Source organism: Vulpes lagopus, chromosome 2 (genome assembly GCF_018345385.1).
Source record: "Vulpes lagopus strain Blue_001 chromosome 2, ASM1834538v1, whole genome shotgun sequence".
NCBI lineage: Eukaryota > Metazoa > Chordata > Mammalia > Carnivora > Canidae > Vulpes > Vulpes lagopus.
Genome location: NC_054825.1, coordinates 1,184,568 through 1,197,480, shown reverse-complemented (window position 1 = coordinate 1,197,480; position 12,913 = coordinate 1,184,568). Strand labels below are relative to the sequence as shown.

Below are 12,913 nucleotides of genomic sequence, written 5' to 3'. Positions count from 1 at the left end.
GCACACGGGCTATTTGCAGAAGCTCCAGGACTAAGTGCATCCTGCCCTGAAGGAAGAACCAAATACAGATCCATGCAAATACAGCACTGTCACGAGTAAAATGTCCAGCCCCAGGCTGAGTGTGAGGGGCCCTGGTCTCGACCCCGTGTCACTAACAGCCCTTGGGCACTTGCAGCCAGTTCTGCTCAGTGCTCAGCTAATGCCACCCAGAGGGGGACAGAAGTGACTGCCTGGAGGGCCCCCCCGTCACCCGAGCGATGGCTCAGGAAGCCACAGGGGGGTCCCTGTGCACGAGGGGGTTAATTCTGAAGACGCTGGGCCTCGCTCGGCCCCGACGCTCCAGGCACAAGTAGCAGAGGAATGAGCCCCTTCGGTTCTGATGAAAGGCAAATACAACATCTGCTGTGAGTCACAAGGGCATTTCGCTTGGCCAGAGCATCCACGGGACTTGAATCTTTCTCTTTTCTAGAGAAGTTACATGAAGAACTCCGACGCCATTCATCCAGCTTTCTCCCAATGAGGTGGCTGTCAGCTGCTAGGTCCAAGGTAATCATTTAAATATGAACAGAAATTTTAAAAATTTAAATGTTATTTATTTTAACACAACTGAATTGAGTGTGGAAATGAACAAATACACAACGGGATACACAGTACGCCCAAGAGGCAGCCTTTAAGAGGTCATGCTGTCAGAAAGGTAACGGGGACACCGGGGCGGATGCCTGGTTTAATCAAAAAGCTTTTTGACATTTCATTTAAACCATGTGACTACAGTCATCTCTGAAGGATTTGGCAAAGATTTATTTTTTTCTATTTCCAGTCTTTTGAAGTAGACACAGGTTTGCTTAGAACGAAGCTGATTCTAAGAGCACACAAAAACCAAACACAAAGAGTAGACTAAATTCAGCAATCCAGAGTGATGAGTTAGGATCCTCAGCAGGCGCCCGGGACAGGAGACAGACTGCCCAGGACGGCTGCTAAGTGTCCGAACCGTACAGTGGGGTCTGTATCTGCTCCTCGGATTCCGCTGCGTACGTAACCAGGAACAGCAGAGTTCAGTGTTGTCTTTAGTAAAGACAACCTGCACCCACTTAAATGTAGTGTTTCCTATAACAGTGTGAATATAAGGCCACAATATTCATTTGGGATAAACCCCTTATGTAGTCATTTTAATAAACATTATTCATTCTTTTCAAATATAAAGTATTTTAACTGAATAACTGGTGACAGGTAATTTCTGTTAAAATACTACATGTGTTGTACCTAGTGTGTTAAAATTATTTATACTTCGATATTTATAATAGCCGAACAAAATTTACTACCAAATTATTAGATGTTAATCAGTATGACATGCTTAGTAATTGATCCCATTGTATGATTACAGGTTAGCGTGGTTTTTGTCTTTTCTTTCTACTAAATTAGCAACGCAGCATTTAAGAACAAACAGACCAAACAAGTGGCGCAGCTACCCACGGACCGAGACCGCTCTCCGTTGGTGCTGCCGCCGCCTCCAACCGAAATCCCCGCTATAGGAAAAAAGCCAGGTTCCGACTCTTCATCAGAAGGTGCTGGTGGAAGTCGTTAGACGCCTTCCAATGTAGATCCTTCACAGAGAAAGCAATCAGCGGTTAGCAGGGCACTCGTGCTGGTTACGGCCAGCGCGGTCGGGACCCGCCACCTTCTACCTGTCTTTAAAGCCTCTGGTACAGCATCCGCAGTCTTGTATCACGTGCCTCATAGTCTGGCACTGTGTATTTCATAATCTAATTTAGAAAAAATCCAACTGCTCTGACACGCGGTGTGCTCAGGACCAGTAGAGGCGGCCACTAACCACCAACCGGACGTGCCCTCAGGACATAGCGGCGCTGCCGGTCCCCTTACTTCTAAACTGACCCAGCAGACACTCATGGGGCATCGCTGTAAGCTCACCGCCACCCACCCCTCAGGCATCTACCCCAGCCAGAGAGGGACCCAGAAGGTAAGGGGCGCAAGTGCCAGGCTCCCAGGAAGGAGGGGGCGGAAACGAGAGCAGGCTGGCTGGGAGCGCGCAGGAACCAGCCCACGATCCTGCCGGGGGGGCCTGCTGGGGAGCCTGCTGGGGAGCCACCGCCCATGAGCGAGGGGGTGGACGCGACAGGCGCGGGGCAGCAGCAAGCTCCGCAGCCGGGCAGCAACGGGGAGAGGCAGGGATGCCAGCTGGGGGGGCTGCCCAGGCCCGGCTCCCACAGAACCTGACTTGCTGGTTCTAGAGGCAACGTGGACCCGCTCGGAGGGGCACGGGCAGAATGAAGCTGCGCGTGGGCAGCGAGGGGGTCAGGGGCTGGCCCAGGCTCCTGGAGGGCTCTCCCTCTGGCCACTGCCGTCAGGAGGCCCTGGCCCATGGCAAGCTGTCCCGGGCAGTTCCCAGGACGAGGGTCTGAGGCCCAGAAGGGGGGCAGGCGAGGCAGCCCAGCCCCGTGCTCCCTTCCCACGGGGCTGGTGGGCGAGGCAGCCCCTGGCAGGACCGGTGAGCCCTGGAACAGCCCGGGCCTCATCTGCCCCGTTTGTGGGATCTGGGAGATGGGGGTGACCGTGCTTCAGGGGCTTCCTCCTCCTGCTTCCCTCCGGGCCCCAGACGCCTGCCTCCATCAGGTGCCCATTGTGACAACCCGGTCGGCCCAGCCAGCTGCAGGCACGCAACACCGTGTGCACCGGGGCTTGCAGGCCACCACCTGCCTTGCCAGGCCGGGCTGAGCCGACGCCGGGGACAAGGGGGTCCGCGTCCTGGTACTGCCGAGCACGACCAGAGCGGGGCTGTGCTGGGGGAACGTGTGGCAGGTCCCCAAGGCCCCAGCTGCTGCCGCGGGAGGGAACAGCTTCGAGCACCCGGCCACACAGTGCAAGCAGCTGAGGACTGAGTGACACAGGATGGTCTGGACTGAGAAGCCGGGTGTCAAGGAAGCGCCAGGGAGACACGGTGCCCGGAGTCTCTGCCATGAGGGCCGTCAGGGCGGCCCCCACAGTGGGGCCGGGGACTGGGAGGGGGTCCTCCAGGGTCTGGGCTCAGCACCTGGGCCTTGTTCGCCTGCCTGCGTTACGTAACCGACGGACAGTCTGTACTTGAGCAAGAGGCCTATGAATTCCCTGGACCCAGACCCGCCCGGCCTCACTCACCCCAACCCGATGGCCAGCAGGTGAGACAGCAGCAGGGATGGGAGGAAGACCTTCAGGAACTCCGCCGAGAAGATGCCCCCCTTCTTCATCACGCTCGTGTTCCGCATGCTGAGCGTGGCCGTGCGCTTCGGGTGCTTGAACAGGAGCTCCCTGGGGAGAAGGAGGCCAGTGAGCCGCCACGCGGAGTCCGCGCACACCCCACGCCACTGGAGACACTCACTTGGGGGGGATGTTTTCTGGCCGACTTGACCAATCCCAAATCCAGTCTGAGTTCTTCTTCAAGATGCTCTCAACTTCTTTCCTTCTCTCGATATAATCTTCCTCAGACTACAACAGAAGCAAGGTGAACACCGCTCAGCGCGCAGTGGGTCCCACGGGGCAGGGCAGGCAGGTGGGGCCTGCCTCCCACCCCCCCCCAACCGCACAGACACCCAGCCTGCAAACACGGTCTGGAGGAAGCCGTGCAAGGTGAGGGCAAAGGCGTCCCCACAGAGACGCTGACCACAGGGCCGGGGAGGAGGAGAAAGTGAAAGCCATCTGCAGGCCCGGCGCGGCCGTGGACACGACGGCAGCAAGTGCTGCCAGCTCTGAAGGGCCGATGTCGTGTTTGGTGGGAGGAACAGAACCAAAAGCACATTTACACATACCTGCTGTCTCAAGCTACATCTAAAATATGTAAGACAAGACACAAATGATAAGGGACTTTAGAAAGGAGGAGCACAGGTGCTTTTCTCCCTTTTTGCATTTAAAAAACTCTGAACCTGAGTATAATTCCTCTTGAAAATCAGAAAAAGCACTGCTTCCGTTTTTGGAAATACTCTGGAATGCAGCAGGCAAACCAAGCGGCAGCCCCGGAGGCACCCCGAGGGCACCCAGGGGACCAGGGAGGGTGCTAGGAGGGCCCAGGTGAGCGGGAGGCCCAGAGGGGAGACCCCAGGGATCAAGGGCCTCAGTGGTACCAACTGCAAGACCCTGCTTCCTCAGAAATTTTGAAATAAATACGGAAAAAGACATCAACTATTCATGTTCTCATCATCACTGAAAGCAGCCAAAGGAAACATTTCCTTCGCAGGTGCAGCAGTCCTGGGGGCCAGGGCCCGGGGGGGCGCAGTCGCAGCCCAGCACTGGGGGCCCCCTTCTCAGGGGCCGCGCGGCCTCCACTCCTAGCGCGGAGCTGCGCCAGCCCCAGTCAGCACGGCCAGAGGCGGGGTCTGAGCAACGACGGCGTCCCAGCGCATCAGCAGAGCCCGAGTGTGCAGGTCACGCCAGGCTCCCCCGAGCAGCCGACACACGAAAGCCCACCCCCCACCAGGACAGACACCCACCGAGGGGCACCCGGGTGCCCTTCCCACTGGCCGCGTGGCCCTGTCCGGGCTGCGGAAGCCACCCACCATCCTCGGGTGTCGGGAGGCCCCCACCTCATGGCTTTCAAAAAGGCAAGAGCCTTCGCCTACAGCACACGCTGGTCTCCTCAGTCACTGGAAACCCGCAGCGTGCCGCGCGCACGAGCACCCCGGCCCACCTGGGAGCTGTTTTTCTCTCCGATGCTGTGGGTGTCTACTTCCAACGCTCGGGTCGTATCCTGCGGGGTCTGTGAGCGCGGAGGGCTGCGCAGAGACAGGAGAACGGGAGAAGGCGCACAACGTGAACATTGTCCGTTGTGACCGGCAAAGCCTCCGAGAGGAGGAGCACCGGCCCCCGGCCCCGACCAGGCCCCAGCCCCCGCCCTCCCCAGCTGGGCTAGGCCGGCATCGGGCAGCCAGAGTGGGGGGTGCGGGGCTCCCCACGGCCGCCTTCCCGCACTGGCTCTGTGCCCCGCTGCACAGCCGAGAGCAGCTGACCTTTGATTTCTGACTCAGCCCTGCCGCCGGGAGTCACTGGCAGCGCTGACGCACGGCAGCTCGTGGTGGCCAGGGGGCCAGGCAGGACACGCAGGGGCAGGGCCCCTCAGCTCTGCCGCAGTCCGCCCACAGACCAGGAGGGCGGAGGCCACTCCTGGACCCGGCCCTGCTCGTCCCCCGTGACGTCAGCACCGGAACAGACGTGCGTGTGTATGCCCACCTGTCACAGTGAGAACTCTTGGAGCTACTCCGTCCAGATTCATGCTGGGCATCCAGCAGTATTTTTTCCAGGTCACCGTTATAAATAGAAGCGGAGGCTGGAACGCTGCTCCCGTTCCCGTTGTTGCTGAAGTGCAGCTCTACCCAGGAGCCTGAGGGGACAGGAAGGCCATGCTGGGGGTTTTCCGCCCACCGTGGAGCCTCGGCTAGCACAGGAGCAGCCCGCCTGCCACCCGGGGTGCGGGGACGCACGCCCAGCCAGCCCCGGCGCCAGGTCCCCAGCCGGTGGCCAAAAGCGCTAACCCGGGAAGCCACGGGCCGCTGCAGGCCGGCTGACCACGGTGCGGTCTTGTCCTCACGTCCACAAGAGCCGAAGAGAGTGACATCTGTAAGGTTCACGTCATCTTTTTCCCCACCAGAAACACACTGATCCCGAGGCCCCACAGAACCCCGCCCCGACTGGATTCTGGGTCCCCTCCACCAGAAGCCGGACACGCGAGCTCCACAGAGCCAGGGGGGGCTGCTCACCGACCGTCCCCCAGTGAGTCCAGCCGGAGCCGGAGCCCCCCGAGCTGCTGCTGCCCACGTTCTGCAGATTCCGATCACCCACTTACTGAGACAGAGGCTCACACCCACCACCCCCGCGAGCGAGGCTGTCGCTTCAGCAGCCTGGGTCCTCACAAGCGCACCCCTGGACGTCATGCTGACATTAACACGGCCCAGGGCACCCTCACTGCTGCAGGGCCCTGGGACAGGGCGGGGGGGGGGCTGCATGGGTGCCGTGCTGGGGGGCGCAGGAGCGGGCCTGGCCACCCCCCGGGAGGCTCAGATGACCCCGACTGCTAGGAGCCCGGCAGAGCCCAGGACCTCGGGGCCGGCAGCGCTCGTGGGGACCTGCATGAGAACAGGCACACCCTCTGGCTCCGCCACGACTGTCCACACAGGACGGGGCCTGCTCCACGACTGCTAGGGTCTAAGATTTGAGAGACGCACAGCGCGTGTGTGCAGGAGGGGCGGGGCAGGGGGAGAATGCCAGGCGGACGCCCCGGACCTGGGGCGCGACCTCATGACCTGAGCAGAATCCAGGAGTCGGACCCTCACTGCCAGAGCCCCCGGGGGCCCGTAACTGCTGGTGTTTCCCGGTGTCCACACGCCCGTGTCAGCCCAGGAGCGGGGCGCTGGGCTCAAGGAGCACGTGCACACCCGTGTTACCGGGAAACGCCCGCCCTGCCCACTGAACCCAGGTGAGCCCCCCCAACGACACCAGACACCAGACCTGCAGCCTCACACTCGGTACAACCAGTCTCTGTGACCGTGTCCTGTGTGCTTCCTTTTACATCTCTCTGATCTCCCATGAAACCGGCCACCGTGTCATGTTTACGGGCCATTTGCACGCAGCTTTTACATCAGCTGTTCAGGGGGCTCCCGGGCGGCTCGGCTGGCCAAGCGTCCGACTCCTGGTTCGGCTCCGATCATGCTCTCGGGGCCCTTGGGTGGAGCCCTGCATCGGGCTCCTGCTCAGAGGGAGGCACGCTCGCGCCCTCTGCCCCTCTGCCCCTCCACACTCTCTCTCTGAAAAGAAGAAACAGAAGCTGTTCAAAAATCCCGCGCTCTGTAGAGGCTCAACGTGCAAGCCGCAAGCCGCTCTTCGTCTGCACAGGCCGCAGGGGACTTCCCTGGGCCCGGCCTCTTCCGAGCTAATGCCGCGTTCTGAGCAACAACAGTCTTTGATTTTAATCCGAAGCTCCAGTCTCTTCCTGCTGAGGCCACGGAGATCGGTGCTGCGGGGACCCCCCCCCCCCAGGCCTGGGTTCACCGAGCCCGGCTTCCCGCTGGGCGTGTGGCCTCCGGGAGGCTGCTCCCGCGCCCCGAGCCGCCTGCCCCTGCACCCTCTGCTGTGCTGCTTCCTGGCGACGTGCGCACGTCTGTCTCGGAGCCCGACCGTCTGTCTGTGGCTCCAGTCTGTGGGGCTCGGCGCCGTGTACCTGTCAGACGAAGGCGGGCCGCGGAGACCGCAGCCGGGTACCCGAGAGCCCAGCAGCCGCGTCCCTAGTCTCTCTGTCTGGCGACAGTCACGGCCGAGCTGCCTCGCTCCCAAACCAACACGGAAGCACACGGCTCCGCGGCAGGCGGCGCCCAGCCCGAGCCCCACGCAGGGCCGCCCCCTCCGCCCCGGGAGCACGTCTCTGCAGAGAATCCTCACCTGCCCTCTGTACCTTATTCTCACGTCGCGTTAATCAGAAAAACAGCAAAGCCCAGGCCCCACCAGCCAGCTCGCGTCCCCCAGTCAGCCAACAAACGTCACGCAGGCTTCCCAGCCGCGCGGCTGCCTCTTCAACCTCCCAAGCGCTTCACGCGGGCCCGGGCGCACGGGCCAGGGCCTCCGCGGAGCTGCGGGAGCTGCGGGGACCCCGGGGCCCCCCGCCCGGCACCCCGAGCCCGCGCGTCTGCCGGCTTCCCTCCAGGCTGCCGGCCCCTAGCCCCGAGCCCTCACTGTCAAAGCTCCAGAGTGGGGGTCCTTCCCCGGGACGCCCGGGCAGCTCGGAAACCAGCTCCTGGCAGCCCCCGCCCCGGCCCGGCCCGTGGCTTCTCCAGACGCCGGGCCCGCCTCCAGCACTCCACACTGAGGTGCGCCGTCCACTCCGCGGGCTGCCGGCCATCAGTGGGCCCTCCATGACGTCATGGACCTGACGTGACACGGGGGTGGCTCTCACTGGCTGGCCAATGACTCGATCCCACCGGCCCACAAGACGGCGCCTCCAGCAGGCAGCAGCTGTGCACGGATGCCCGGCTCCTCCCACCCACCCAGGCCCAGTCGTTCCCAGGAACCTCGCAGAGCTCAGGAAGCCGCTCTCCTCACATTTGCCCACTCATCAGGAAGCACAGCACCCGACGCACCTGGGGCTCCGTCGGCGAAGCCTCTGCCTTCAGCTCAGGGCCCGGGGATCCAGCCCCGCACCGGGCTCCGGGCTCCGAGGGGGTCTGCTTCTCCCTCTCCCTCTGCCTCTCCCTCGCTTGCTCTCTCATTTTTTTTTAAAAAGATACAACTCGGAGGAGCCAACTCTTGAAAAGACACCCGGGGCAGGTATGAGGGAGGGAGGCCAAGCTCCAAGCACGCCGGCACGTTCACCAGCGCACGTCTCTGCACCTCCTCCTGTGAGGTTCTGCCAACCAACCTCCCGCCCCTCCCGCCCCTGGAGGGGGTGTCCGCCCTCTGCTCCCACCCACGTGGGGTGGCCCCAGGGCCCCACCAAGTCACCTCACTAGCAGACTCCGTGTGTTCCTAAGGGGCTCCTTATCAATAAGCCACTAGTATTACTCAAGAAATTCCGAGGATTTTTGGCGCTCTGGGCCAGGAAGCAGGGAACAGACCACATGCATTTCTTCAAGCAGATATACTTGGAGCGCCCGGCTGGCTCCGTCGGGGGCCTGCAGCTCCCGATCTCCGGGTTGTGAGTTCACATTTCATGTTAGGGTGTAGAGGTTACTTACAAATAAAATCTTTAAAAAGATCAGGAATACACCGAGATATAACTGCCACGTAACACCATCAGGTACAGACACGTATGTATTTTTTTGTTACGTGACAAGGGCCAACTCAAGACTCAAATAAGACACACTCATGTTTTAAAGAATCGTGTCCTAATAAGCCCCAAGCATCCTGGGATAACAAAAATATCCCATTCTAGACTACGGTCTATAGCAAAGGCTTTGGGTCCAAAAGCTGTATTCCAAGAATGATTTACTAGGATGAGAGTTTTATTATTAACCTGCAACAACGGGGCAGGAAGCACACTTCCTGGCGAGGGGACACCGGGCTCGCTGTTAGTCTGCCCACATCACGCCACTGTTAGGATCGCTCATCTTTTTAAGCAAGAAAGAGAATTAAGGTCGCTTCGACACCTCAGAAAGCTCCCTCAGAATCACAAATAACTATTAAGGAACTCGGTGTAATCAAAGCAACAGGCAGCGGTTCAAGGAAGCCCCCCCTGCCTTCAGCCCCCCACATCCGCCTCCCAGCGCTAACGAGACGCGCGGCAGCCACAGCGAGCCCACGTCACACCTCTGAGCAAGCTGGAGATGAGGTGCCCACCGGCCTCCACCGCCACAGGCCCAGACCCAGGGCACCCCGGCCCCGGCCCGCTCCACCTCCCGGGGCAGCGTCCGCCTGGCTGTGCCGTGTCCTGCCGGCTCTCCCGCTGCTCCGAAGCCGGGCCCAGCACTCCGGATTCTGGTTTGGAACGCTGGAGCGGCGGCTGTGAAAAGTCGCAACGGCGACGTCGGGCAGCCAGGGTTGGAAAGCACAGGGCACGGGGTGGCAGGCATCCCAATAACCTACAGGGCAGTGGGATGAAAGAACACGGGGCCGTGGGTGAAGCTGGGGCACCCCGGGGGGAACGCACTGCGAAGCCCTGGCACCCTATTCTGAGGGCCTCTTCTCTGGGAGGGGGGGCTTGATTTACCAAACGGCGGGTTCTAAAACCTTCCTGTAAATATAACCATTATTTACAAGTGAATGAATAAAACTTTTAGAAAATACATAGTAAATAAAAGCTTCTCAAGTGGGGGCACCTGGGTGACTCCATGGTTTAGCGCCGCCTTCAGCCCAGGTGTGATCCTGGAGACCCGCGATCGAGTCCGGCGTCGGGCTCCCTGCATGGAGCCTGGGTCTCTGCCTCTTTCATGGATGAATAAATAAAGTCTTTTAAAATTTTTTAAAAAGCTCCTCAAGTTAACTGGGAGAGGAACAAGAGACTCGTGACCCCCAACTCTGAACTCAAGAGTCCACAGGGTGACTCAGGATCCTGGTTGCGAACAAGGCCTGGTTAAGCCTGCGTCTCCTCTGGCCAGGTGGTGGCCGAGGAGCCTGGTGACAGGATGCGGACCCAGGCTCCCAGCATCCCACTGGCCCTTCATGGCGAGCCCGACGCGTCCTTTACTTGCGGTCGCCTGCCCTATGTCCCACTTAGCCTCTGGGCCTCCGAGGCCATCTGTGAGATGTGGGCGTTGGGCTCGGATCTAAGTGTGTAGAACACCTTCAGTGGTACACTCCACAACACCATCATTTCCCTTGAAAAGAAATTCACTTTTTCTCTTCAGACCCCTCTGCCCACGGTGGGCTGCCTGTGACAACCGAACCGCGGGACTGTGCAGGCAAGGCGCTGGGCGCGGGGTGGCGGGCTCCCCCCTGAAGCCATGTGCTCAGGAGCAACTCGGCTTGGTGTTCCGGGGTCCCGTGGGCGTCAGTGATGCAACCCCTCCCCTCCATTCGGTCTCCCGGCAGCACCGTGGCAGCCGCGGGCCTAAGGGGAAAGGCACTTGCGTTATCTTGCCAGACAACAGCTTAGACCAGAACGGACCAGGGGTAGGAAGGAACGATTTTGCCCTTAACTCCGCAGGGAGGAGGTCTGCTGTAGTCTGCAGGCTCACCAGGGCTCGCTCAGGACCTGGTTCAAACATCAACAAGAGGTGATCAAATCAGAGCAGAGGGGACAGGCGCTGCCTCAGCCAGGAACCAGGCCTGGATTCACATTTCTTAGGGCAGCTGTGCGGTGGCCCCACGTGATGTGACGCAAGTGACTCCACCCACCCGGGGCTGATGCGGAGCCAGTGCCCTGCAGCACGTACACTCAAGAGAACGGCCCAAGAAGCCTTAAACGTGAATTTCCACTCAGTGTGTAACCGTCTTTTTATAGAATAAGCAAAACAGAAAAACAAATCTTTTTAACTCCTAAGCTGGCAGTTTTGCATTGCCAATGACTCAGCAGTTTGGGGTCAGTCAAGGAAAGGAGATCTGGGCCCCCCCAGGGACGCTCAACATTCCAGACACCAAATCCCAGCCTGCGAGCAAAATATACAATGTTGGAAAATAAGGAGCTTGATACCTAGAAAGAGGATGATCCTAAGGCAGAGTCTACACAACACCCTTGGATCTTACAGGGGACGGAGAAAATTTAAACCCTTCATCCATGTATTTGTTTCAAAGAAGAGAATAGTCAATGTTGCATTTTACAGATCGTGGAACTTGTAAAAAGTGGTCGCAGACACGTTAAAGACACGTTACGCGCTGCACGAGGCAACATCCTGCTCGGTAAAACTATGCTGAGGAACAAAAAAAGTAATTGGCAGCTCGCTAGGTCTACCTGAAATTGGGATTTTAACAGCCCTGAAACACTCAGCGGTCCGTGCGGCCCTCTCCAAGCTTATTTACACGCTCATTTTGTTTAGTGAACTCTTGCTTCAGAGAATACAAAGGTCATGGGCCACTGGGCTCCTCCCGGGGCCCTGGGGACTCCAAGGGGCCAGGTGGCGGCCCTACGGGGACAAGACCCGGGAGGCAGGGCTGCCACCGCGCCGCTGGTGCCAGGAGCCAGCAGGGCCCCTGCCCTGGGCCCCAGCTCCCCAGACAGGGCAGCGCAGGTGTCCCAGGGCAGGTGTCGGGGGTGCAGGTGTCAGGAGGGCAGGTGTTGGGGGTGCAGGTGTCGGGGTGCAGGTGTCAGGGATGCAGGTGTCGGGGGTGCAGGTGTCAGGAGGGCAGGTGTTGGGGGTGCAGGTGTCGGGGATGCAGGTGTCGGGGCAGGTGTTGAGGATGCAGGTGTCGGGGGTGCAGGTGTTGGGGCGGGTGTCAGGAGGGCGGGTGTCGGGGGCGGGTGTCAGGGGGGCGGGTGTCAGGAGGGCGGGTGTCGGGGTGCAGTGTGGGGGGACGGTGTCGCGGGCCCCCGCGGCCTGCAGCCCCACCTTCTGCTTGTGTTTCTCCCACCCGCAGATCCATCTCAGGCTCCGATTTGGAACGACGGCCCCGGCACAAGCGGACCCCGGTACCTGCGACTCCCCTGTGCGCTGTTCGTCTCACACCGCGGGGCGGCGGCGGACCGGGCGGCGGGGACCCCCGCGCCCCCCAGGCCGTCCCAACAGCCGCCACCGGAACCAGCGGCGGCTTCGTCGGACCCGCACGGCTCGGCAGGAGCCTCCCGGCCTCGCTCCCGAGCCAGCACCAGGGACGGCGGGACGCGGCGGCCCCGGCGCGGGGCGCGGGGGACCCCGACCTCGGTCCAAGCTGCGCCCCGCGCCCCCGGCCCCCCCGAGACCCGGGTCCCCCCCTGACCCCCCGGCCCCCGTGTCCCCCCCGGCCCCCGTGTCCCCCGACCCCCGGCCCCCCCGAGCCCCCCCGCCCGTACCCTGCAAGTTCTCCTCCTGCAGCCCGGGGGTCCCGCTGTGCGACATGGCGTCGGAGGGACGGCGCTGCGGCGGGCCGGGGCGGGCGCCGAGGACGGGGCCGGGGCCGGGGCGGGCGCCGAGGACGGGGCCGGGGCCGGGGCCGGGGGCCGGGCGAGGGCGCGGGCGGGGGCGCGGGCGCGGGGCAGCTCAGCCCGAGGCCGGACCGACTGACACGCGCCGCTGGACGCGCGACGGATAAACAGCGGAGCAGCCGCGGCGGCGCCTATTGGCCGCGGGGCGGGGCCTGCGCGTGCGCGACGACGAGGGGCGCGCGGGGCGCGTGCGGCGCGTGCGACGCGTGCGCGGGCCGAGGCCAGGACTCGTCTAAGGAGCGCAGCGCGCGTGCGCGGAACGGGCGCTGACGGGCGAGGCGCGCGTGCGCAGAACGGGCTCTGAGGACCAGGTCGCGCGTGCGTGAGGCGGGGCCCTGAGGAGCGAGGCGCGCGTGCGCAGGCGCGGCGAGGGGCGGGGACTGGACGCGGTGG

At 61.7% G+C, this 12,913-nt stretch overlaps 1 protein-coding gene across 3 annotated transcripts; it reads right to left on the bottom strand.

The window, feature by feature from the left end:
• Positions 1-571: 571 nt before the first annotated feature.
• On the bottom strand, positions 572-12,630 carry BNIP3 (BCL2 interacting protein 3). 3 transcript variants are annotated; one of them, XM_041743657.1, is made up of 7 exons: positions 12,510-12,630; positions 12,389-12,479; positions 5,212-5,362; positions 4,673-4,757; positions 3,371-3,477; positions 3,151-3,300; positions 572-1,601 (listed from the first exon to the last, which is right to left on the bottom strand). In XM_041743657.1, exons 2-7 carry the CDS (start codon positions 12,432-12,434, stop codon positions 1,556-1,558), a joined length of 585 nt encoding a protein of 194 aa, XP_041599591.1. In that variant the 5' UTR covers positions 12,435-12,479; positions 12,510-12,630; the 3' UTR covers positions 572-1,555. The 3 variants fall into 3 exon arrangements, with proteins under 3 accessions (XP_041599591.1, XP_041599592.1, XP_041599590.1); XM_041743658.1 differs by lacking the exon at positions 12,510-12,630 and having other exon boundaries at positions 12,389-12,496; XM_041743656.1 differs by lacking the exons at positions 12,389-12,479; positions 12,510-12,630 and adding an exon at positions 7,705-7,941.
• Positions 12,631-12,913: the final 283 nt, after the last annotated feature.